The sequence below is a fragment of the Ciona robusta genome, chromosome 4 (assembly GCF_009617815.1).
Source record: "Ciona robusta chromosome 4, ASM961781v2".
Lineage (NCBI taxonomy): Eukaryota > Metazoa > Chordata > Ascidiacea > Phlebobranchia > Cionidae > Ciona > Ciona robusta.
Window position 1 is genome coordinate 1,805,349 of NC_143238.1, and position 22,034 is coordinate 1,827,382.

A 22,034-nucleotide genomic window follows, 5' to 3' on the forward strand; every position below is an offset into this window, starting at 1 on the left:
TTGATTGAACAAGTCTTCGCTCTTTTCTTTATAGGTTTATAGTTCGTTACATTAATTAGAAAACTGCTTTGTACTTTATTATTTTATTCTCGATGTATCAGATACCTGTTCTCCTATATGCCTCGATCATCATATTATAGCGTGTTCTACCCAGAATACGTAAACTTCGAACAAAAAATTGTCTTAGGCATTTAAATCTCCTATAGGTACAATTTTATTTTTTTTTATTTTTAATTTTCCAGCTACTACGAGTAATTATTCAAAAAACGATTAAAACAAAACACTTAAATATTAATTTTTTAAAAGATTTTAAATCATTTGGTGAACACTCATTCGGTACAACAGCTAAGGTATATACAAAAAAAGTATAAAAAACCGCGAATCTCACCTTATCTGGTGTTCATATAGTTGAACGATTTTTGTTTAGTATAATATAGTGGGGTGGGGAAAGATGGGACACCTTAGCACGAAACATATAAATATCCTAAACGTATTTTAAACAATTAACAATGGTCTATGAAAGTCGCGAGGACAAGGTTTTATAATTCCTTGAATGTTTTTTGTTTGCTACCAAAATGTACGAGAAAATAGATTGAAAAGGTGTCCCATCTTCCCCCATCCTACTATACAATAATAATCTGGTACTACGAAAAAGATCGGGTGCTGCTTTTGTTGGTTACGTTTTCGTAGCACCAGATCATTACAAAAAGAGTAACTTTTAAATTTCAAACAAGAATAATCAAACTATTTCGCATATTGAAGGTAAGAATATTTACACGACTTGTAAAAGAACACCCTGTAGTTCGTCCAGATCTTCCTGTCGTTCAAAACCTTTCCATGGCCCCCAACCCCCAACATTCCACATCACTCTGTAGTCTCCATTGTAAGAAGTACAAAAACTTGTGCACAGCGGATCTGAAAAATATTCATTGTGATCATTCAACAAAATAAATCATTAATTAAAGTTCCTTACTTTCAATCCCTTGTCTTTGCAATCCAACTAGTGGGCGAATGTAGGACTCCAAACGATCAGTTACGTAGTTACCAAATTCCTGCAATATTTTGATCACATCATTTCTCTGTTGTTCTGTAAAAATTATTTTTGTTGGTATAGCAACGGAAAACAGACAAATTAAATTTTACGTTTGTTTATCGCTTGCGGTGCTATTTAATGATGCTTTTTTGCAGTTGGGTCAGATAGTAATGCATTTTTTATTGGGGGGAGGGGGCGTTACCATCATCAGTAACACAGCGGTATGGTTTCTGCAGTATAGTCATCTTATGAACCTATATTTACTACAGCATAGTTCATACCGTTTAGAGTATACATCGTTCTAAACCAGGAGTATTTACAGAACCACTGTGTTAACTTTAAAATGCTAAAATTCTGATAAATAAAACCATTTATTCGGATATAGTAGGATAGGGGAAGATGGGACACATTTTCATACTATTTTCTCGTCCCGCATGGTAGTTAACAAAAAACATTTAACGAAATATAAAACCATATCCTCACGACTCTAATAGACCGTTATTATTTGTTGAAAGCATGGTCAGGATGTTTGGATATTATGTGCTAAAGGTGTCCCATCTTCCCCCACACCACTATATATTAAAAATATGAACACATGATTTTTCTTGAAATTACTAAATTCTATCAAACTATCTAAATTAATTCGAATAGAGTAGCATAAATCATCTTACTTTACATAGAATGTGCCACATAATTTGCAAAATGTAATTCAGCCTAGGCCAAACATATTATTCACTTCATATACATGCTATACCTCGTTCAAAGCTATTTGTCCAACTCTTTCGTCTTCTCTTATATACAGATAGCAGTTACAGAGTTGCTATGGTTCATATCGATCGGTACAACCCAAATCGATCGGTACAACCCGTTTTATTCTCAATGATTGGTTGACGTTCTTTATATATATTGCCCAGCGTGGCTGGATTCCGTGTTCGGACGTTAATTAACATGAAATTAACTTGTTCGGGCATCGGATTTCGTTTGGAACCTCGACTCCTTGATTGAACAAGCCTTCGCTTTTTTCTTTATAGGTTTATAGTTCGTTACATAAATTAGATAATTGTTCTGTTTTTTTAATATTATTTTAATCTCGATGTATCAGATACCTGTTCTCCTATATGCCTCGATCATCATATTGTAGCGTGTTCTACCCAGAATACGTAAACTTCGAACAAATAAATTGTCTTAGGCATTTAAACCTCTTGTGTTGGGTTTTTCTGGTTATATTTTCTTTCAACTTTTACGACAATACGAGTATATCTAAAACAATTGTACCCAAACACCAGCATATACTAAATTTCTAAACAGATTCATTTTCCAGTATAGTAGGGTGGGGGAAGATGGGACACCTTTTCATTCTATTTTCTCCTCCGATTTGGTAGTAAACAAAGAAGATTTATTAAATTAGAAAACCATATCTTCAGGACTTCCATAGACCGTTGTTAATTCTTTAAAACACAATCAGGATATTTGGATGATATGTGCGAAAGGTGTCCCATCCTACCCCACAGTACTATAAGGTATTCAAGTAAAACATACCGTAGGCTTACTTTATAGCACTCCATAATGTAGTGTGTCGGCGTTAAAATCTGTATCTCATAATTCATAACCCAATCCCAGTTTTCGCATTTTCCACATAAGATTAATAAATAACATTACTCTATAGCCGAAATTCTGCACAACGTGTTTAACGCATGTAGGGCTCAAAGCTAAATATTATCTTCACCGGGCGCTTACACTATACGTATAAATAGAGCGCATTATTTTGGGGGGTATAGTAATATATGAATTAAAGTATCTCGATTGCTTTAAACCCCCACCGCTATTTCTCTAATACAATCCACATATAAGCTGTACGAAGCATATACATGCTAGCCCTTTCGTTCTCTCTATGCTACATCTTTATGTACCTGATATTCTTCACTATGAATATTATGTTACTACTTTTATTTCTCTGATAATAAATCATTTAAAAATTGGGGGGCAACTTTTTGTTACATCAACATCAAGGTACAGAAAGAGCAACATATAAATTTCAAACAGTAATAATTATCTTATATCGTATATTGACGGTAAGGATGTTTACACCAACGTCTCTATACTAACTTTGGTTTACACAACCTAACAACTGTCCTTCTATCGGTATTGGTATGTTAGGATTCACATTTCAATACTGCACGTCCTTCTAAAAAAGCACCCTGTAGTTCGTCAAGGTCTTCCTTCCGATCTATACCTTTCCATTGTTCCCACTCTCCAACACGCCATCTCACTTTATTTTCTTCGTAACGAGTACAAAAATCTGCATGAAGCGGATCTGAAAAGATTTTTTGTGATCATTCGACAAAATAAATAATTAATTATAGTTCTTTACTCTGATTTCCCCGTCTTGGCAATCCAAGTAATTGGCGAATATACGCCTCCAAACGGTCAGGTACGTAGTTACCAAAATCTTGGAATATTTTGATAATATTGTTGTACTCTTCCACTGTGAAAAAAAAAGATTTTAGTAAATTATCGGGCACAGAGTAAACTTTGACACATTATATATAATACTGTGGCGTAGGGTAGGATACTGTTAGCAGCTAAATCCAATATTTCCTGATTGTGTTCTGAACAAATAATAACGCTCATTTTGGGTCGCCGGGCTTGGGTTACGTACTTCAGTGAATATTCTTGGTTTACTAACAAATGTGACAAAGGAGAGAAGACAATAATTTTGTCTTACCCCAACCTATATTGTATATTATGTTTATTGTTTATAGTGCAAGTGACGCTATTTTTACTCGAGACACAGCAACAATGCAGTTACAGAGTGGTATAGTTTCTGCAGAGTAGTCCTGTTATAGCGCTATATAGGTATTTTATCATTTTCATACCGTTTAATAAATACATCGTTCCAAACCAGGGTGGAAATTGCTAAATTCTGATAAATAAACCAAATGATTCAGTTATTAATACACATTGAATGTTCTTTGTTTACTACCAAATGGGACGAGAAAATAGAATAAAAGATGTCCCATCTTCCCCCACTCTACTATATGATAAATTTGCACACAAGGCTAAACAACGTCATTCTCTAAATATGGCTGTCATAAAACACATTTCTAAAGGTCTTCTTATCTTTTGTGACATTTTTAAAACCACGAACTAATACACATTATATTAATAAGCCTTATACAAGTCAGAGCACAAGGAACTACCTGGTCAAAATCATCTCTCCAGCTTTTCCGTTTTCTCTTGCATTGATGTTGAATAGTTGTCATGGGTTATAATACACATATCATGGTTACCTATACAATCCACACGCAAAACAAAATGTTTTTCATTATATCTTTGGTCCCAGCGGTTGAATTTCATGTACGGACGTTAATTAACATGAAATTAACTTATTGTTCGGGCATCGAGTTTCGTTTAGAACCTCGGCCTCTTTCATTGAACAAGCCCCCGCTCTTTTATTTTAGTGAATAACTTGTTACAATATAATTAGGCAATTGTTTCAAATTTTTCTTTTCGTATCAAGGTATACCTGTTTCAAATTTTCTTATCAGAGTATATAGTAGGGTGGGGAAGACGGGACATCTTTTGGCACACTATCCAAATATCCTGATTCGGACAATTAACAACAGTCTATAAATTTAAACAATTAACAACAGTCTATAAAAGTCATGAGGATACAGTTTTATAATTCTTTGAATGCTTTTTGTTTAACACCAAATGGGACGAGTAAATAGAATGAAAAGGTGTCCCATCTTTCCCTACTAACTATATACCTGTTTCCGAAGACACATTAATGCATTGGTCGCGAATCCAGTTATACTACATTCCCGCACCTGACACTGTCTTAATATTGTGAGTTATTTAACACATATCTGTATACCGGTATATATGTTTTGTGTGATCGTAAAACTAGATTCCTCTTTTTCTGCTACATGCTTTTTTTCTCCGCTGTGGATATAATTTTACCAATTTTATTTCTAGAATATAATATTTTGTAATTGTTTGGCAATTATCTGGTATACACAACAACTATTTAAGGTACGAAACTTATGAATTTCAAACAGTAATAATCAGAGTATAATTTAATTATGGAAAATGCTCATAAGATCTGACAATTGGTTTCGTCATCGATATCAGTATTGCATATAAATTGCAACAAAATATTTCCTTGTAAAATAACACCGTGTAGCTCGTCACGGTCTCGCGAGCATTGTATTCCTTTCCATGGTCCACTATTCCCAACACGCCATCTTATTTTGTATTCTCCATAACTAGTACAAAAATATTTCTCCAGCGGTCCTAAAAACGTTTTAATGTGATCATTCGAGAAAATGCATCATTAATTTCAGTTATTTACCTTGATTTCCTTGTCTTGGCAATCCAACTAGTGGGCGAACGTAGGACTCCAAACGGTCAGGTACGTAGTTACCAAATTCTTGCAATATTTTGAGAATATCCTTTTTCTCATCGTCTGTGAGAAAACATGTTTTGATTTTAGTAAACTATCGGGACACAAAATAAATGTAGGTAGGCTACACTATTTATTATATAGTAGGATGGGGAAAGATGGGACACCTTTTCATTCCATTTTCTCGTACATTTTGGTAGTAAACAAAGAACATTTAAAAAAAATTATAAAACCTTTTCCACGCGACTTTCATAGACCGTTGTTAATTGTTTAAAACACGATCAGGATATTTAAATATTTTGTGCTAAAGGTGTCCCATCTTCCCCCACCCCACTATATCTGTTATTTGTATGCATTTTTGTGGGGGGGTCACCAGCATTAGTAACTTATGGTGATATAGTTCCTACAAATATTACGGCATTCTCATACCATTTAAAGCATGTTTCCAACCCATGCTGTTCAGAGTATAATTCGGTACAATCTAGGACTATATTTATAAAACCACTATATTAACTTGAAAATGCTAAAACCGTATTATATAGTTTATAGTATACTGAAAACAATACACATGATAAATTTCCACACAAGGCTAAAAAACGTTCTTTACTAGATTGCAGTCATAACACTTAGTATACGCACTTCCATTAAAGGTCTACTTATTTGTTACATTTTCAAAATTAGGACCAATAAACATTATATTAATAGGCCCTATATAAGTCAGACCGCAAGCTACCTGAACAAATTCATCTTTTTAACTCTTCCGTCTTCTCCTATATACAGATGGATGTTGAATAGTTTCCATGGTCCATAATACACATATCATGGTTACCTATACAAATTAAACGAAGATCAAAATGTTTTTCATTACAACTTTGGTCCGAGCGGTTAAATTTCGTGTACGGACCTTAATTAACATGAAATTAACTTGTTCGCGCATCGGATTTCGTTTAGAACCTCGACTTCTTGATTGAACACGCCTTCGCCTTCTTCAATAAATAGTTCGCTACATTAATTAGGTAATTGTTTTGTATTCTGTTATGTTATTCTCAATGTATCAGATACCTGGTGTTCCCATAAAATATCTGTGTAAACTAGAATTGGAATCACGGCTAGAATTGGAAATCCTACCTGACATTCTAATCAACAATTAAAACACGGAAAGTCTTGTGTGTATAAACAAACTTAAACCAGTCAGCACTAAGGTCAATACCAATAAGCTTATTTTTCTTGTTTCGCTTTCCTATCAAAACCGTAAAAAGTTTCTTAAAACTTTTAATAGTCAAATATTTTTCATATTAATTTGTTTAACTCGTACACTGATCTTTATTTAGACCGGTTAGGTTTATTACTCATTTTAAAGTCATATTTTCTTTGCTTAGTTTGAAAATAAAGTAAAAGCTTCTGTGTACTTTCTTAAACGCGTTTATTTCACTTTTTTCTATTTTTTTCTCATTGCATTATTGGTAATCCATCAATCATAGTTAGTAGACAAAGCCATATACAGCAGCTGCTAAGTTTAAAATAATACCCTTGTTTCTCTTTCCTCTCTGCCTGAACTATTATAAGGCCAATGTACAGAACAATTTTATATTTTCAAAATTTGTGTAATGTTTCCTTTATTCGTATTACAGTAAAACAATTCAAATAATATCGATCCAATTTCATGTACCAAAACAACGGGTTTTATCAGTAGAATATAAATATTATTAGCAAATTAGCTAAAAAGCCACCCGCCCCATGTTATGTCATAATATATAGCATAATCCCTTTGATTCAGTAGATTCCTAAGTAAGTCACTTTCTGCGATGCTCCTCCAAGGACCAGATTTATCCTCATATTTCCAGAACCATCTTATTGTATACTTGTCGAAACTTTTCGAAAAATTATCTGCGAATGCGTCTAAAAGATAGTTATGATAACTTTAGATTAAAAATATAATAAAAGTGGCAACTCTAAATACTTGGTACTGTATATCCAAGTTGTCCACGCAGGTAGGCTTCTAAACGATCGGGCACTTTGTCCATACCGAGTATACTTTCCACATTACGTCTTACTTCTCCTGAGAGGGTTATTAAAGAGATTAAATTTAATTATTTGACATAAAAACCATTGTACGACGTTTTAAATTCCTCGATGCTCACGTCACGTAATAAGATAAATTAGGTTCCTGTAATAAAGTAAGGTGGGGGAAGACAGCACATCTTTAGCACATATAGTAGGGTGGGGGAAGATGGGACACTTTGTCAGAAGAGACTTTTTTCTTTTTCTTTTTACAGAACCCAAATAATGATAATCAGGAAAATAAGGTTACAGAATTATTCGACAGTATTATCATGACTTTATGAAACGCCCGTCAAAGCTGATTACTGTTTATAAAATCATAGTAAAGCCGATGAATTTTTTTTTTAGTTTGCGTGTGCGACTAGTTATAGTTTTGTAAAAAACACTGAGATATAAGCATGAAGAAAATAGGCAAGGGTCAATATGACTTTAATTAAAGATAAAAACAACAAAATAATATCGGTTTAACGTTATATATATGAAGTTTACATGGCAAAGAAACTAGCACAGCCTGTTAAATTCGATCGGTTAACTACAAGTTGCAAAATACTACTAATGTAAATATATTTCAATTTAGAGTCCCACCTTTCCCCACATTGTAGTTTTGTATGTTTTAATTGCCAAACTTTGAAGGATTTTTTTTAATTTAGCAATTTATACCTCAGGGGTTTTTCAACTACAAGATACTGATGTAATAAAAATATAATATTTTGAAAATAAATTTGGTCATTTGCTCTTGGTGATAATTTATGAGAAGTGGCTTTGCCAAAAACAGAGTATAGTATTACCCAATTTGTAGCAAAAATAAAAACTTTATTAATAGTTATTATCAATTTTCTGTTATTACAATTTCATATATATTTGTAGGATACAATATTTATCCATTGATGTTCGAACATTACCTATTGTCGTTTAAAAAATATCAATTGTTATGCAATAATATAATGTATAGGTAACATGTTAAAAACTATAGCAGTAGAGCAAGAAAAAGAATGTTTAGACTTAATTTTCAAAGCGTACAGTATTATTCCTTGTTATTTACGTATATTCCTATATATAAATGCACTTAATAATCAAAATTAACAATGATTTTAAACTGTCCCATCTTATCCTGATGTGTGTTTTCAAATTTGTAAAATTTCACTTGTTGTGCGGATCGCTAAATAACTCCTCGTGTGTTTTATTTTATTTTATTAAATTTGTGTCAATTAATTAAGGAATGATGGTACTAATTCGTGGTATTACCCAAAAACCGTCATCTATTTTGATTTGGGAAATATTTGGCAATATGTGCTTAAGTGTCCCATCTTCCCCCTTTGTACTATATTATTCATATACCCTGAACGTGTTTTAAACCACTAATAACGGTATATGAAAGTCGTGAGGATACGGTTATATAATTCTTTGAATGCTTTAGTTTACTACTTAATTGAACAAAAAAAAATACGAAAAAGGATGTGTCATCACCCCCACCCTAGCATATATATTTTATTCAAACAAAATCGTTACCGGTGAGCAAATGATGCATTTTTATTTTTCCACAAAGTATATGTTTTTACTTGTATTTTTTAACTTCCAATCCTATAATGAACGACAAACACAGTTTCGTATTTATAATTAAAAGAAAGTTATTAGAAATCATAGCTTTCTGGTCAAACCATCAATTTCGTATTTATAACATATAAAGTATTAATTAAGTTTACTTTCAGTTGGAAATCATTTAAACTGTAACGCTAAATCTCTAAAAGCTGAATTATTCGCCGCTATTTATAGCTTTAGAATATTTCTCTTCGGAGTGCAAGTGGGGTCCAGCCTATCAACTATTTATAGACTACAAAGTTTAAACAGAATTATAAATAAAAATGATTTCGTGCTTATATTATACAACGTGCTATAGCTGGCCAAAGTCACCTTTCAACTCTTCCGTCTTCTCTTATATACAGAGAGATGTTGAATAGTTGTCATGGTCCATAATACACATATCAAGGTTACCTATACAATCCACACGCAAAACAAAATGTTTTTCATTATATCTTTGGTCCGAGCGGTTAAATTTCGTGTACGGACGTTAATTAACATGAAATTAAAACTTGTTCGCGCATCGGATTTCGTTTAGAACCTCGACTTACTACACACATTAATTAGGTAGGCCTAATTGTTTTGTATTCTGTTATGTTATTCCCAACGTATCAGATACCTTTGCATTCTGTTATTCTATTTCCAACGTATCAGTGTTCCTAAAGATCACGCCCGCTTGTATATATGCGCTATCTCGAAAAATATAAACGTTTTGAATGGTTGCGATTTCTTACTAAGATGCAAACTAACACACCCGTTAGGTCCGTTTTATTTGTTGAAATCAAATTATCCCTTGTAGGCTTTCGACTTAACAACACTTCAATAATGAATTTATACTATACGGTAACTTATGCATTTAAAGGTTTATATTTATCACGCAGTCAAATCAAAATCATAAGAATATTTTATTGCTAATTTGACATGGAAAAACGTTACCCATCACGTGTATAATGCAATTTAAATCACACATATTCGGGTAGTCCAGGGGCGTGTCAAAGTTGCTTGTAGCGCGCATGCCTCTTACCGAGATGGTATGGGTTCAAGGCTCGTCGATACTACCAATGTGGGTGTAATTGGGCAAGACTCTAACGGCAATTGCTCCATCCTAGGGATCACTGTAAATGTGCTTTTTAAATTGTTTGCTGTACGATATATGAATGAATGAATGAATGAATGAATGAATGAATGAATGAATGAATGAATGAATGAATGAATGAATGAATGAATGAATGAATGAATGAATGAATGAATGAATGATATATACGATGGGGAAAGATGGGACACCTTTCATTCTATTTTCTCGTCACATCTGGTAGTAAACAAAGAAAATTCAGAGAATTATAAAACGCATCCTCACGACTCCCATGGACCTTTGTTAATTGTTTTAAACATAATAAAAAAAACTTTACTCGCAACACAAACAGTTAGTGACGTTAAAACTCATAAGCTGGAACGATAGGGGTATAAAACAGAACACATTTTTTAAAAACGAATTTCGTTAAAACTAGCTGTTCTTTTTATACATCTCATGCCAGATTACAAATTACCACACATATGTCATTTTGTGTCGTGATGTGTTTTTGTATGGTAAAAATAAAAGATAAATAAATAAAATAAATAAAAAAAATATAAACACATGTGATTAATGTTTTAGAAACGTTCTTACAAGGTGTGTTTTTTCAGTTTTCCGTTAATTTAACAGAAAAATATGCATGTCCCCTTTTTCGATATAGCTGCAATTTGATATCTATGTTCGTTCACATGGCCAATGCACAAAATCCTAAGAGCAATTTCTGAACATTCTGTGGTTATGAAGCAAAGTAGAAGGCGGCGTGCTGTTTTTAAAGCTGTTTCATACGGTTTTCCGTTGAGTTTTTATTGAGGCCCATTTTTATTTTACAAGATACATAGTCAGTTGTCAACTACCATTATCATGAAAAGTATTTTATTTGATCGATTAAACTTTATTTTTACACAGAACTAAATATTTTAAGCAATGTTTGCCAGCAATAAGGAAGCAAGTAAATCTGCAGATTCAAATAACTTCAAGGAATCGCTGAAAAGTTGGATATCCGATGCAACAAAACGGTAATGAATGGATTTGGGTGCTAGTGAAGAATCTCCCCCCCCCACCTTATTTGCTAACCAGTAACCACTAACCCCTAGGTTAGGGGGTTAGGTGTTGATGGTTAGGGGTTAGTGCTTATATAGGGGTTAGTAGTTAGTGGTTATAGGGTTAGGGGTTAGCAAATAAGGGGGGGGGGACTCTTCACTGGCACCTGGATTTGTTTATCACTATTTATAAATACCTAGATATTGCTGATTGAATTAAATGTGGTTTGCGTGAACTTATGTTTCAATTTTTCCAACAGTTCCAACTTCCAACTTCCAACCCTCCTACCAATACATTCCAAAGCCTGTGGCCTTTACCTCATTTTACATCAATGTTTTTGCATTTAAATTAAAGACCCCCTTTTCATATTGATTGATTTTAAAAGAGTTTACTGTCAAGCGTAAACTGTTCTAACTTCAGATGGTTTTTAGACAAATATGTTTAATTTTTCACATAGTTTGCGAGAACAAATTATAGCATAGTTTCACATAACACTATGTTACTACTTTGAATGTTTTCCCACCAGTGTACTAAATATTTAAGTCAAATTCCAGCTACCAAACACTGCCAGAACTGTCATGTGGTTATGTTAGCAGCTTTAAAAATCTATACTAGCGGACTTTTTCATTTTCGACTTTAAAAGTGTATTTTCGGGCAGTGCATTAAGTAAACTACGTTTTTCTTATGAAAGAAAGAAATATGGTCTATTTTTCAGTCCATCAGTTTTTCAAAGAAATAAAACATATTTTAAGCATATTAATTTGGCTTCGGCACTTTTTGGGGTGTTTATTATAACTCTAAAATTACCCCAATAAGTAAAATGAGGAGTTTTCAAGGGAAATGAAAGAAGAGGTGTTAAAAAGTTTTTTTATGGTAGTTTTTTCTCTTTACCAGTAATCGGAATGAGCCTAATTGTTTGTTTTTTAAGACGAATTCATGTAAAACTCCATTTAAAATTTGAAATTTACTTTCAGAAAACTGTTGATCAACGTCGCCTTATTTGGAGTTGGTGTTTATATTAGCTCTGCCTTCGCGGATCTAACTTTCGAAGCACCTCTAGCACCACCACCTGGACAATAAATATGTTTCTTTTATCAATGAACACTATCTGCACATGTGCTTCATGGGCAGTTACCAGAACAATGCTTATTCTTTTGTCTAAATATCCCAAACCACATGTGATACATGACTATTTCATTTGGATTAACGTATTAAGTTTCTCTGCCAACTTTTGGAATATGGTATGTGATGTTGTGAAACAACCAAGCTGGAAAAAAATTCGAACTTCCTACATAACAAGGTAATGGCTTTAGTGTAAAAGGAAAATTAATTACAAATATGTAACATACATTCCCTTTCAGTTTAAACTGTTGTGGTGGATCACCTGGCACTGGATTGTGTTATTTCTTATTCCAACAAAAACAGGAGAAATCAACATTTTTAATAATTTGTGCTGTACAATGTGCCATTTTAATGCCACTGATAGAAAATTTGTACCCACGTTACCCAAGTGAACTACAAGTTACCCACACGTTGGATGAGATCGTATATACCCACAACATGTTCTGGAAGCAACTATTCAATCGTTTCAATTACAACACTTCAAGAATATTAAGCAGGAGTAATTATTTACCACAAAAGTTTGATGGCATTAAAACAAATTTTATGCAATAAAAGCATTTCATTGGCATCGTGTGTGTTTATCCTTTGTAGACAAAACATATTAAATCTCTCAGAAGCAATATTCCTTCCTTTGCTTGTCTTTCACATTTCTTTCCTTTGCTTGTCTTTCACATTTCTTTGGGAAGACACAATGTCTCAGGTTTTCCACAGTTTCTGTTGTGTTGAAATTTAACTATCAACCTCTAGCATTTTCCACCAGTCAAGTCTGTAACGGACTGGAAAATGGGACACCTTTAGGACATAATATCCTGATTGTGTTTTAAACAATTAGCAACAGTGTATGGAAGTCGTGGGGACATAGTTTTATAACTCTTTGAATTGAATTTACTACTAAATAAAACGAGAAAATAGAATGAAAAGATGTCCTTCCCCAACAATATCTTCCTCAACCCTACTATATATTTAGTATTGGTTGGTAATATCGGACACTTTAGCACATAATATTAAAATATCCCGATCGTGTTTTAAACGGTCTATGCTTGGGGCCGTGAGGATATACGGTTTTATAAATGTTCTGTTTTTACTACTGAATGTTCTTTGTTCTTCGTGTTTAATGAATGGGACAAGAAAATAGGATATAAAATGTTTCCGATTTTCCTCCTTCCTATTATATGTTACAACACGGGATCTCCAGTAAGCTTTGGTTACACATTGTAAAAGTGCTGATTGCTAAAGCATATTTTTTACCTTTCTTACGCAATGGAAACATACGGTTGTATTTTTAGCAAATACTTTAATTTATACTCTGCCAGTAACCGGTTTAATTCATTATTTAGTAGGGTGGGGCAAGACGGGACACCTTTTCGTTTTGTTTTCTGTTTTCATTTGGTAGTAAACAAAGAACATTTAAAGAATTATAAAACCGTATCCTTATGACTTCCACAGACTGTTGTTAATTCTTTAAAACACGATCAGGTTATTTGGAAATTATGTGTTAAAGGTGTCCCATCTTTCCCCACCCTACTATAACACAAAATAGCATCATTGCCACCAGCAGCTCAACAAATAATTTACTTCTTTAGTGGACAACCCAAGGTACAAAACGTTTCAGAGGGGGGCGAGAGAGAGCTATACAAACAAAACGTCAAGTTCGTGTATACTAAACATCGAAAACAAGAGGGTTTTTATAAAATAAACACGGGCGGGTAAAAAGAAAACAGAAAGATTATTTACACAGAAGAGTGGTCATAGTTCACCGAGAGGAAAAACTAGACACATGGTTTCCTCGACTCGCTGAAAACGCAAGATGTATCTTTTACTTTTCTTTGTTCATAGGCTACTTGTGCTTCATTGCAAATGAGAAGTAAAATCTAAAATGATTGTTCCCGTTTGTGGGAAGGACTGTTCCATATATATACTGTGGCAGTGAACCACGTATCTATATTTCTTCACAGAGTTTTTCATATACGCATTTCGATTCATTAAGTAATGCAGACTTTCTACGTTCTACAAATAAGTAGTTTTAATGCAACAAGCGAATTATCAACAAGCGAACATTAAATCTCTCAACTATAGAACACCAATGCCTACAGTTGTGTTAAGCTACAGAAAAAAGTCAGATGGGCCGTTTCACTGCTTTCATTTCATCACGTCGCAATATTAACAAGAAATCATTAGTAGCGATGAGAATGCGCTTAGATACTTGGGAAAACAGAGAATAAAAGAAAAAGAGAATTAACCATGAACGTAATAGGAAGTTATTAAAACAAAACGAAAGATCACTGATTATTCCAGATGGTATACTCTAAAGAACACTCGATGTGTTTTGTTCTGTGGTGCTCTGGCATTATGAAACTGTGTTCGCGTCTTTATTCGCTTGAGTGTGGACAAATTAATGAAGGACTTTAATTATTGATATAGTGTGGTGGTGGAAGATGGGACACATTTTCATTCTATTTTCTCGACTACTTTGGTAGTAAACAAAGGACATTTAAAGTATTATAAAAGCGTATCCTCACGACTCCAATATAGCTTTATTAAATGTTTAAAACACGATCAAAATATTTGGATATTATATGCCAAATGTGTCCCAAGCATCTTATACCCATGGCACTATACTATACCACTTAATTGGCTATATAACTTATTTGCCAAAACTCGATAGATAAGTCCAGTCATGACTATGTTATTTGCGTTAGTATTTTGTTTTTTTTTGTGGTTGGTGCGCATGTCTCTAGTTCACATGATACAGATTCACCCTGCTACTAATTGTTGTGGGCAAATGTGTCCTTGGGTAAGACCCTATTTAATGCGTTTAAATTTTCCGACATACATTAAAAACATACCAAAACAATCTTCTAAAAAGTTATATATATGTGTGTGTGTGGTAACTCGTAAGCAGGCACGAGATGTGTGAAACAAGACACACGTTATAACCCATGTCATTACCCTGCCAGGCGAATGCAAATAAGTTACATTCATTTAGGGATTACCAAACCTAACAGCACGTACTGTTTTAGAGGGGAACTCGTCGTTGGTACCGATTCTGGGAAATCGTGCGCGCATTACACTTAGTAAGAAGAAATTTCACTTCTAACTGAAGCCAGACGATGTATCAGAAAGAACCAAACAATATACTAGTAATAAAACGCGCGGAGTTTGTAACAATATATCACTTTTGAAAAGATTAAACGTGAGTAACTGATTTGTTGGTCGTACGGCTATAGTGGTACTAGTGTTACAATGTCTTTGCTTGTACTCTTTTAAAAACTCGCCCTAAAGTGGTACTGATACTTTTATTGTAGATGAACAAGTCTGCACTTCTTACTTTGGTTCTCATCGGATTCCTCGTCTTCACTGAAACCACTTATGCGACATGGTGGAGTCGTCGTCGTGTTGCTCGTCGCAGAGTGCCTTTACGGGCGGATGAAATGGAAATAGAACACGGTAAGTATATAGAGACAATGCCGCAATGAGAGAATGTAAATTTATAGATAATAAAACTATGTATTGGCAAGAAAAGGGATGTTTTAACTTAATTGTCAAAGCGTTTAATATTACTTCAGGTTATTTACGTGTATTTCTCACAAAAAATCATTTATTAATCAAAATTAATAAGGATTTTAAACTGACCGTCTTACCCTGCATGTTTGTTTTCAATTTGGTAAAAAAAACATGTTGTGCGAATCGCCAATCAACTCCTCGTGTGTTTTAAAATATATTTTTTTATTCGTGGTATCACCCGAATTAAATATTTTGATTTTGAAAATATTGGGCAATATGTACTTAAGCATCACATCTTCCCCCAACCGAATATATGTATTGTTCATTTTCATGGATAAACAAATACTAACATAAAATTTTAAAAAAAATTAAATTTCTATTTATCTTAACGCCAACTGTTAACTTGCATTAAGACACAGCAGAGGCATTGAAGATAAGGGATAGACTTGAAGAATAATGAACACTCTTATTCATTGTACAAACTGAAAACAGACGATATCAATAAATTGTACAACACCACAGTAATATTTGTAATTTATATTTTGTATTTATGACTGGAGCCATGTTTTAAAAATAAGAAATATTGTTGGTCGGGTTTTGAATTTCCATTATGGCCCAATGTTAAGGTCAATCCTCTTTAAAGGCCCACTGCTCCCCCCATGGTACGGGTCATGTCTTTACGCACACTTTTGTTTTTGTTAGAAGACTAACCTGCTGGTAATAATTGAACATGGTGGGGAAGTTGGGACACCTTTAGCACATAATATCCAAATATTGTGATCTTGTTTTAAACACTTAACAATGGTCTATGGTAGTCATGAGGATATAGTTTTATAATTGTTTGAATGTTCTTTGTTTACTACCAAATGGGGCGAGAAAATAGAACGAAAAGGTGTCCCTTCATTCCCCACCCTACTATAAATGGCTCGTTTTTCTGCTAGGTGTAGCGATCACGCTTATTTCATAGTATCGATATTACTAATAAACTAAGAGAAAATTTTACGCCGCTGCAGCTGTGGGACTATTTTAAAAATCACCGAAATAATTAGTTTCGGTTTTTGATGTTATTGTGAAGTGTCGTGTCAGCTAACTTTTTGTAGCAAACCTATGATGGACGGGCGGCATTGTATTTACTCTTTGTTGCATTTTTCTGTATACTCGTCTATAGAGTCAAAAAGACGAACGTACACGTAACATTTTACTTTCTTCTTTAAACTCAATTAACAAAAAGAATCCAAACCAGTGACAGAATCGTGATTATAAAGCACACCATGCACACATCGATAAGCCACTGATACTATATATATATGTGTGTGTGTGTGTGTGTGTGTGTATGTGTGTGTGTGTGTTTTGATTATACAGTATATGGCGAACCGCAACAACAGCATCTAGAAAAGAAGAAATATTAGAAAAAAATCAGTTACACCCAATCTACAATAGTTTTACAGCATAGCAGATAAAGCAATTAATAGTTTTACACGCAGTTACTGATCATGTTGTTATCACAATTCAAAGTATTTACACTAAATGGGACGCTCTAATCAGGATTAAAATTGAAAGAAATGTTTAGAAACTGCGGTAATACATATAGTAGGGTGGGGAGAGATGGGACAGCACCTTTAGCACATTATATCCAAATATCCTGATTGTTAAACAATTACCAACAGTCTATGGGAGTAGTGAGGTTACGGTTTTATAAATCTTTGAATGGTTTTTGTTTACTACCAAATGGGACGAGAAAATATAATTGAAAGGTGGCCCGTCTTCCTCCACCCTGCTGTATAAAAGCCAAACAGAGACGTATATACAAATCGCATGGTGGGGCTAGATAGTTACGCGGCTAGCGTATTGGAGCGAACCTGTCTAACTGTGGGCATAGTATTTACTCATCGTTGCTTTTTTTTATATAACTATTTAGAGTCAAAAAAGCAAGCGTACACGTGTCCGTGAGGTGCTCAAAAAAGTAACACATTACTCTCTTAATTGAGCACATTCTAAAGAATATAACCCAACCCAGTGACAGAACCATGATGAAAATTGTGATTACTAAGTCACAGATGAACATAAACATTATTTCCTGCGCCCGATTGACGACACACACCATGCACACATCCTGAAATGCCACCTTGCACCTGTGTACGAAAATATATTAACATTAATGTAAGCAATACATAACCATTCCATATTATATGCCTAAGATATATTACCCCGACGTATACTTCAAATTTAAATCAATGTTTTAAATAATTCATAACGTACGTGTAGGTATTTGAAGAGCCAAGTAAAGCTTGCAGAACACCATCAGCACTGGCCCACGCAGCAAATGAAATCAGCAGCGCAATGGAAAGTAGCAGAGTGGCACAGTGTTTAACGAGGTAAGCCTTAACCAAAAATGTGCCACCCAAGTTTTGCTCATTACACCAAAGTTTTAGCATGCCATGTTGCATTGGTATTAACTCTTTCTTCTCTTTTTCCTCTTTTCCTCCTTTCTTCTTTTCTTGTTTCTTCTTTTTTTCCTGTCTTTTCTTTTCGGCTTCGTCCTCGGTTATATGAAATACTGCATATTGACAACAATAAATAAAAGTGGCTACTTTAATGGATATGGATTGTATGCACAATAGAAGTACCTGATAATATGTAAGGCAAATGGCTCAGAGAGGAAAAGTTCTCATAGCAGAGCATTGAAAACAAATGCCTGTCTTTAAGGTCTCCAACTAATTTCGACTGAATAAAGAAGATTTGTAAAAATAACATAAATATATACAGTACTGATGTGAGGTAAATGAGACACCTTTAGCACATGATGTCCTAATAGTGTTTTAAACAATCAATATATTTGGATAATATGTGCTAAAGGTGTCCTAAGATACCCCACAGTATAATATGGTTTTATTGGCAGCTTTTTTTCTTTTTTATGGGTGAGGTCCTTGGGTGAGGTCCTTTTCTTTTTTATGGGTGAGGTCCTGGGACTTGACAAGAACCTGGGACTTAGGCCAGACTTGATCCATTACCTCAATACCCGGAAAGCCCATTTAGGTCCTTCTTGCCATTTTTTATCCTCTGGTAACTGTGCTTACAAAGTTACCATACTTTTCAACTTTGTGTATGATTTTTATTTGATATGTCTTACAATTTGGACATCCTATTAGTGACCGCTGGGTTGGAGTTGGAGCAGTGTCCGTTAAGTGTCTTGTCCAAGGACACATACGCTGATTAGTTTCAGTTCCGCTGCCGAGCATCGAACCGGGGACACATTGGTTTCGATGCAGGCGCCTAAACGACTGAACCACAGCGCCGGACAAAAAGATGTTGTTAAATATACTCTGCTTACCGTTTTAATTGAATGAGCAGTAATAGAAGCAGATTCCACGTCTTTTTTAGGCGTAGTTTTTTTGCCTTTTAAAAGTTTAGCTAATTCCACGCCCCCTTTACGCGATAAATTGTGTTGTTGTGTCATTGAAGTTTCTGAGCCATTGGTTCGCTTCTTTCTCTTTCGAAAGCCATTGAAGCACTCACTAGTTTTGTCATAAGGTTTGTTCCCATATTCAGCACTCGGTAGCTTTCGAAATGCTTCATACATATCGTTTAACAGCAGCTGAATAAACCGCACATGACCGGCCAATCTTCCACCAACAACGAAGTGCCAACATATTGAGGGGACAGCAAACAGAAATGCCTAAAATAGTGTTACACCAAAAACTTGCATCTAAGAGTACTGAGACTACTTCACAACGTCGCGTGTTTTAATGGTAGAATAGGTTTGTAGTAAATTAGTTTACTATAAAAGCATCTGTACCTGAACCAGCATCACTTGCGGTAGCCATCGAATAAAATATATTGCTGCTTTAGGATTCGGAAGAAGTTTCATATTTGACTTTACATCCTCTACTAAGCAACCCTCAGGGGTGGTTATGTCTGATGTCGTAACAGACTCCCAGCAAAATGATGTAGCGTATTCAATGAACTTTCTATCATATCCTGAAGTGTTGTACGCTGGGTAGCATGAAGTACTTTGACCTAGATGTATTGCAGACGTGTTATTCCGGTGCCGTGGGGTAGTGGGTTAGGTGCTTGCATTAAGTTCACTTTTTCAACTTACCAATGAACTCGCTAATCTTAGCAACCAAAGCAATAAGAAGTATTGTATAAACGCCAAGCCACTTCAGGAATCGGTCAATCCCAAGTTCAATGACCAATTCATTCTCATGTAGTTGTGACGCCCTTTCTAGATTCGCCTGTAAGTTCTCAGTGACTGTTTCTTGTGGCATACTGGTCTGACTAACTAACAAATTTTGTACTGGTAATTTGTACAGTAACAAAAGTTTTATCCCGAAGCGAGTAACGGTAGTGAGAGTTTCAAATTTTACAAAACAACTCTGGCTAAGCAGTTTTGCGTGCGGTCTCAGTCTATTGATTTTCGTGCTTCGTTGCCTTTGAACATGTCTGCTCGTTGGTCTGCTGCACAATCGGCCCCACAACCGCTTTGGTCTGCTGCACAATCGGCCCCACAAAGATTCGAGCTAAGTGCGGAATCGACTGATTGAAAAGAATGTACACCCGAACAAAACACCATATGTTTTCTTATATAATACTGGTTGCAACTTTATTCACATGTTTACAGCAATATACATACAGTACTGCGAGATAAGACGGGACACCTTTGGCACATAATATCCAAATATCCTGATCGTGTTTTAAACAATCAACAATGGCCTATAGGAATCGTTAGGATATATACGGTGTTATAATTCTTTGTATATTCTTTGTTTATCCCAAATTGGACGGGAAAATGGAATGAAAAGGTATCCCATCTTACCTAAACTATATAAGGGGTAATAATAGTAGGGTAGGGGAAGATGGGACACCATTTTTATTCTATTTTCTCGTCCCATTTAGTAGTAAACGAAGAACATTCAAAGAATTAATAAACCGTATCATCACAACTCCTATAGACCGTTGTTTATTGTTTAAAACACGATCAGAATATTTGGATATTATGTGCTAAAGATGTCCCGCCTTCCCCCACCCTACTAATACAAATTCTCAAGATATAATTTCGCAAATGATTATATATAAAATCAGCCCATCTACAGATGATTAATTGGATTGATAAATTGGTGACTCTTCCTTATTTATATTGCTTGGAAGAAGTTTGCTGTTTACAGCAAACTGTTATCTCCCCTGTTATCTCCCCCGGAGATCTCCCCTGTTATCTCCCCCGGTTTGCTGTTATCTCCCCCGGAGATCTCCCCTGTTATCTCCCCCGGTTTGCTGTTATCTCCCCCGGAGATCTCCCCTGTTATCTCCCCCGGTTTGCTGTTATCTCCCCCGGAAGAAGTTTGTTTGATTAACCAAACATTTATTTGTTTGTTTCCGAGAAGAGCTGCGTTAAACTCACGATCATACACACGAAATTTCCTTCCAGTACTGCATGTTTCTCCAGTACACCACATAGCTCTGTAAACATCGAAACTCTCATTGAAATCATCTTGAAACGGACCTGGAATATAATAGAATCACAACTTAAAAATGTCTCGTAAAATTTAAATGTTATATGTTTATGTTATTTAACCATCGTTATTTTTAATATGTAATGAACAGTATTTAATATATATGTAATGAACAGTATTTAATATATATGTAATGAACACCATTTATTATCAAATCATATATCGATACCATCAAAAGTTTCTTGGTCTGGGTGAGGATTATTTTCCAAATTGCGCGACTGCGCCTCCATGCGGTCTGGAAAATTATCCTCATTTTTTATGTTGTTGACATCTTGAATGTCCAACTGTCTCACCCGCTCCCCTTTTGTCCCTGAAATTTCCACATTCAATATGTAATAGTAATAGAAAAATATTTATACGTTAATAAAACAAAATTTATTTAACATGATAAATTATAATATACACATTTTGGAAAAAATACGTGACTTCTTTGTACAAAGACTTTATCGACGCTTACTTACAAAAAAATATCTTTGCCATTGTTCCCTTTCCCATGTTGCTGAGTTTTCTTTAACTTGAATAATCGGCAAATTTTTATCTTAATGCAATTCTGAAGTACTGTAATGTTAAATACATAAAAATAACATAAACTTTTGACAAAGAAGCCGTTTCCTATGTATATAACTAAAATTTCTCAATATTAATAAACCATACTCTGGATGATTATTTGCTGGTGTAGACGTCTTTACTCTGACTAGGAATACCATT

General features: G+C 34.5%; 4 protein-coding genes and 3 long non-coding RNA genes across 9 annotated transcripts; 2 read left to right on the forward strand and 5 right to left on the reverse strand.

The window, feature by feature from the left end:
* Positions 1–2,938: 2,938 nt before the first annotated feature.
* On the reverse strand, positions 2,939–4,222 carry LOC149736451 (uncharacterized). The gene is made up of 3 exons (XR_016384994.1): positions 3,910–4,222; positions 3,405–3,518; positions 2,939–3,347 (listed from the first exon to the last, which is right to left on the reverse strand). It is a non-coding gene; the product is annotated as an uncharacterized LOC149736451 (long non-coding RNA).
* A 765-nt stretch (positions 4,223–4,987) lies between these two features.
* Positions 4,988–6,018, reverse strand: LOC149736452 (uncharacterized). Its single transcript, XM_089877529.1, has 3 exons — positions 5,868–6,018; positions 5,388–5,501; positions 4,988–5,329 (listed from the first exon to the last, which is right to left on the reverse strand). The coding sequence occupies exons 1-3, from the start codon at positions 5,890–5,892 to the stop codon at positions 5,130–5,132; spliced, it is 339 nt and encodes a 112-aa protein (XP_089733655.1). The 5' UTR covers positions 5,893–6,018; the 3' UTR covers positions 4,988–5,129.
* A 1,019-nt stretch (positions 6,019–7,037) lies between these two features.
* On the reverse strand, positions 7,038–9,149 carry LOC149736453 (uncharacterized). The gene is made up of 3 exons (XM_089876693.1): positions 9,009–9,149; positions 7,399–7,497; positions 7,038–7,337 (listed from the first exon to the last, which is right to left on the reverse strand). Exons 1-3 carry the CDS (start codon positions 9,025–9,027, stop codon positions 7,153–7,155), a joined length of 303 nt encoding a protein of 100 aa, XP_089732819.1. The 5' UTR covers positions 9,028–9,149; the 3' UTR covers positions 7,038–7,152.
* A 1,908-nt stretch (positions 9,150–11,057) lies between these two features.
* LOC149736454 (uncharacterized) lies at positions 11,058–12,880 on the forward strand. The gene is made up of 3 exons (XR_016384907.1): positions 11,058–11,165; positions 12,165–12,490; positions 12,552–12,880. It is a non-coding gene; the product is annotated as an uncharacterized LOC149736454 (long non-coding RNA).
* A 1,196-nt stretch (positions 12,881–14,076) lies between these two features.
* Positions 14,077–16,341, forward strand: LOC149736455 (uncharacterized). Of its 3 annotated transcripts, none has more exons than XR_016384905.1 (3): positions 14,077–15,452; positions 15,618–15,759; positions 16,236–16,341. It is a non-coding gene; the product is annotated as an uncharacterized LOC149736455 (long non-coding RNA). The 3 variants fall into 3 exon arrangements; XR_016384904.1 differs by having other exon boundaries at positions 14,479–15,452; positions 16,230–16,341; XR_016384906.1 differs by having other exon boundaries at positions 14,558–15,505; positions 16,230–16,341.
* A 660-nt stretch (positions 16,342–17,001) lies between these two features.
* On the reverse strand, positions 17,002–20,269 carry LOC149736456 (uncharacterized). Its single transcript, XM_089876691.1, has 6 exons — positions 19,916–20,269; positions 19,613–19,833; positions 19,148–19,492; positions 18,444–18,540; positions 18,076–18,373; positions 17,002–17,948 (listed from the first exon to the last, which is right to left on the reverse strand). The coding sequence occupies exons 1-6, from the start codon at positions 20,082–20,084 to the stop codon at positions 17,699–17,701; spliced, it is 1,380 nt and encodes a 459-aa protein (XP_089732817.1). The 5' UTR covers positions 20,085–20,269; the 3' UTR covers positions 17,002–17,698.
* A 123-nt stretch (positions 20,270–20,392) lies between these two features.
* Positions 20,393–21,935, reverse strand: LOC149736457 (uncharacterized). The gene is made up of 3 exons (XM_089876692.1): positions 21,788–21,935; positions 21,496–21,636; positions 20,393–21,316 (listed from the first exon to the last, which is right to left on the reverse strand). The coding sequence occupies exons 1-3, from the start codon at positions 21,819–21,821 to the stop codon at positions 20,976–20,978; spliced, it is 516 nt and encodes a 171-aa protein (XP_089732818.1). The 5' UTR covers positions 21,822–21,935; the 3' UTR covers positions 20,393–20,975.
* Between the last annotated feature and the right edge of the window lie 99 nt (positions 21,936–22,034).

Bases quoted from the DNA above. Each gene is read 5' to 3' on its own strand.
- LOC149736452 (XM_089877529.1), bottom strand. From the start codon at position 5,892: ATGGGTTGGAAACATGCTTTAAATG. The intron at 5,502-5,867 runs GTATGAGAATGC...GTTTTCTCACAG, and splicing joins TTGGAAACATGCTTTAAATG to ACGATGAGAAAAAGGATATT. The intron at 5,330-5,387 runs GTAAATAACTGA...AAACGTTTTTAG, and splicing joins GCCAAGACAAGGAAATCAAG to GACCGCTGGAGAAATATTTT.
- LOC149736453 (XM_089876693.1), bottom strand. The intron at 7,338-7,398 runs GTATTTAGAGTT...ACTATCTTTTAG, and splicing joins ACTTGGATATACAGTACCAA to ACGCATTCGCAGATAATTTT.
- LOC149736456 (XM_089876691.1), bottom strand. From the start codon at position 20,084: ATGCCACAAGAAACAGTCACTGAGAACTTACAGGCGAATCTAGAAAGG. The intron at 19,834-19,915 runs GTAAGTTGAAAA...CAATACATCTAG, and splicing joins TAAGATTAGCGAGTTCATTG to GTCAAAGTACTTCATGCTAC. The intron at 18,374-18,443 runs GTACTTCTATTG...GTCAATATGCAG, and splicing joins TTTGCCTTACATATTATCAG to TATTTCATATAACCGAGGAC.
- LOC149736457 (XM_089876692.1), bottom strand. From the start codon at position 21,821: ATGGGAAAGGGAACAATGGCAAAGATATTTTTTT. The intron at 21,637-21,787 runs GTAAGTAAGCGT...TGGAAATTTCAG, and splicing joins AATGGCAAAGATATTTTTTT to GGACAAAAGGGGAGCGGGTG. The intron at 21,317-21,495 runs GTATCGATATAT...ATTATATTCCAG, and splicing joins AGACCAAGAAACTTTTGATG to GTCCGTTTCAAGATGATTTC.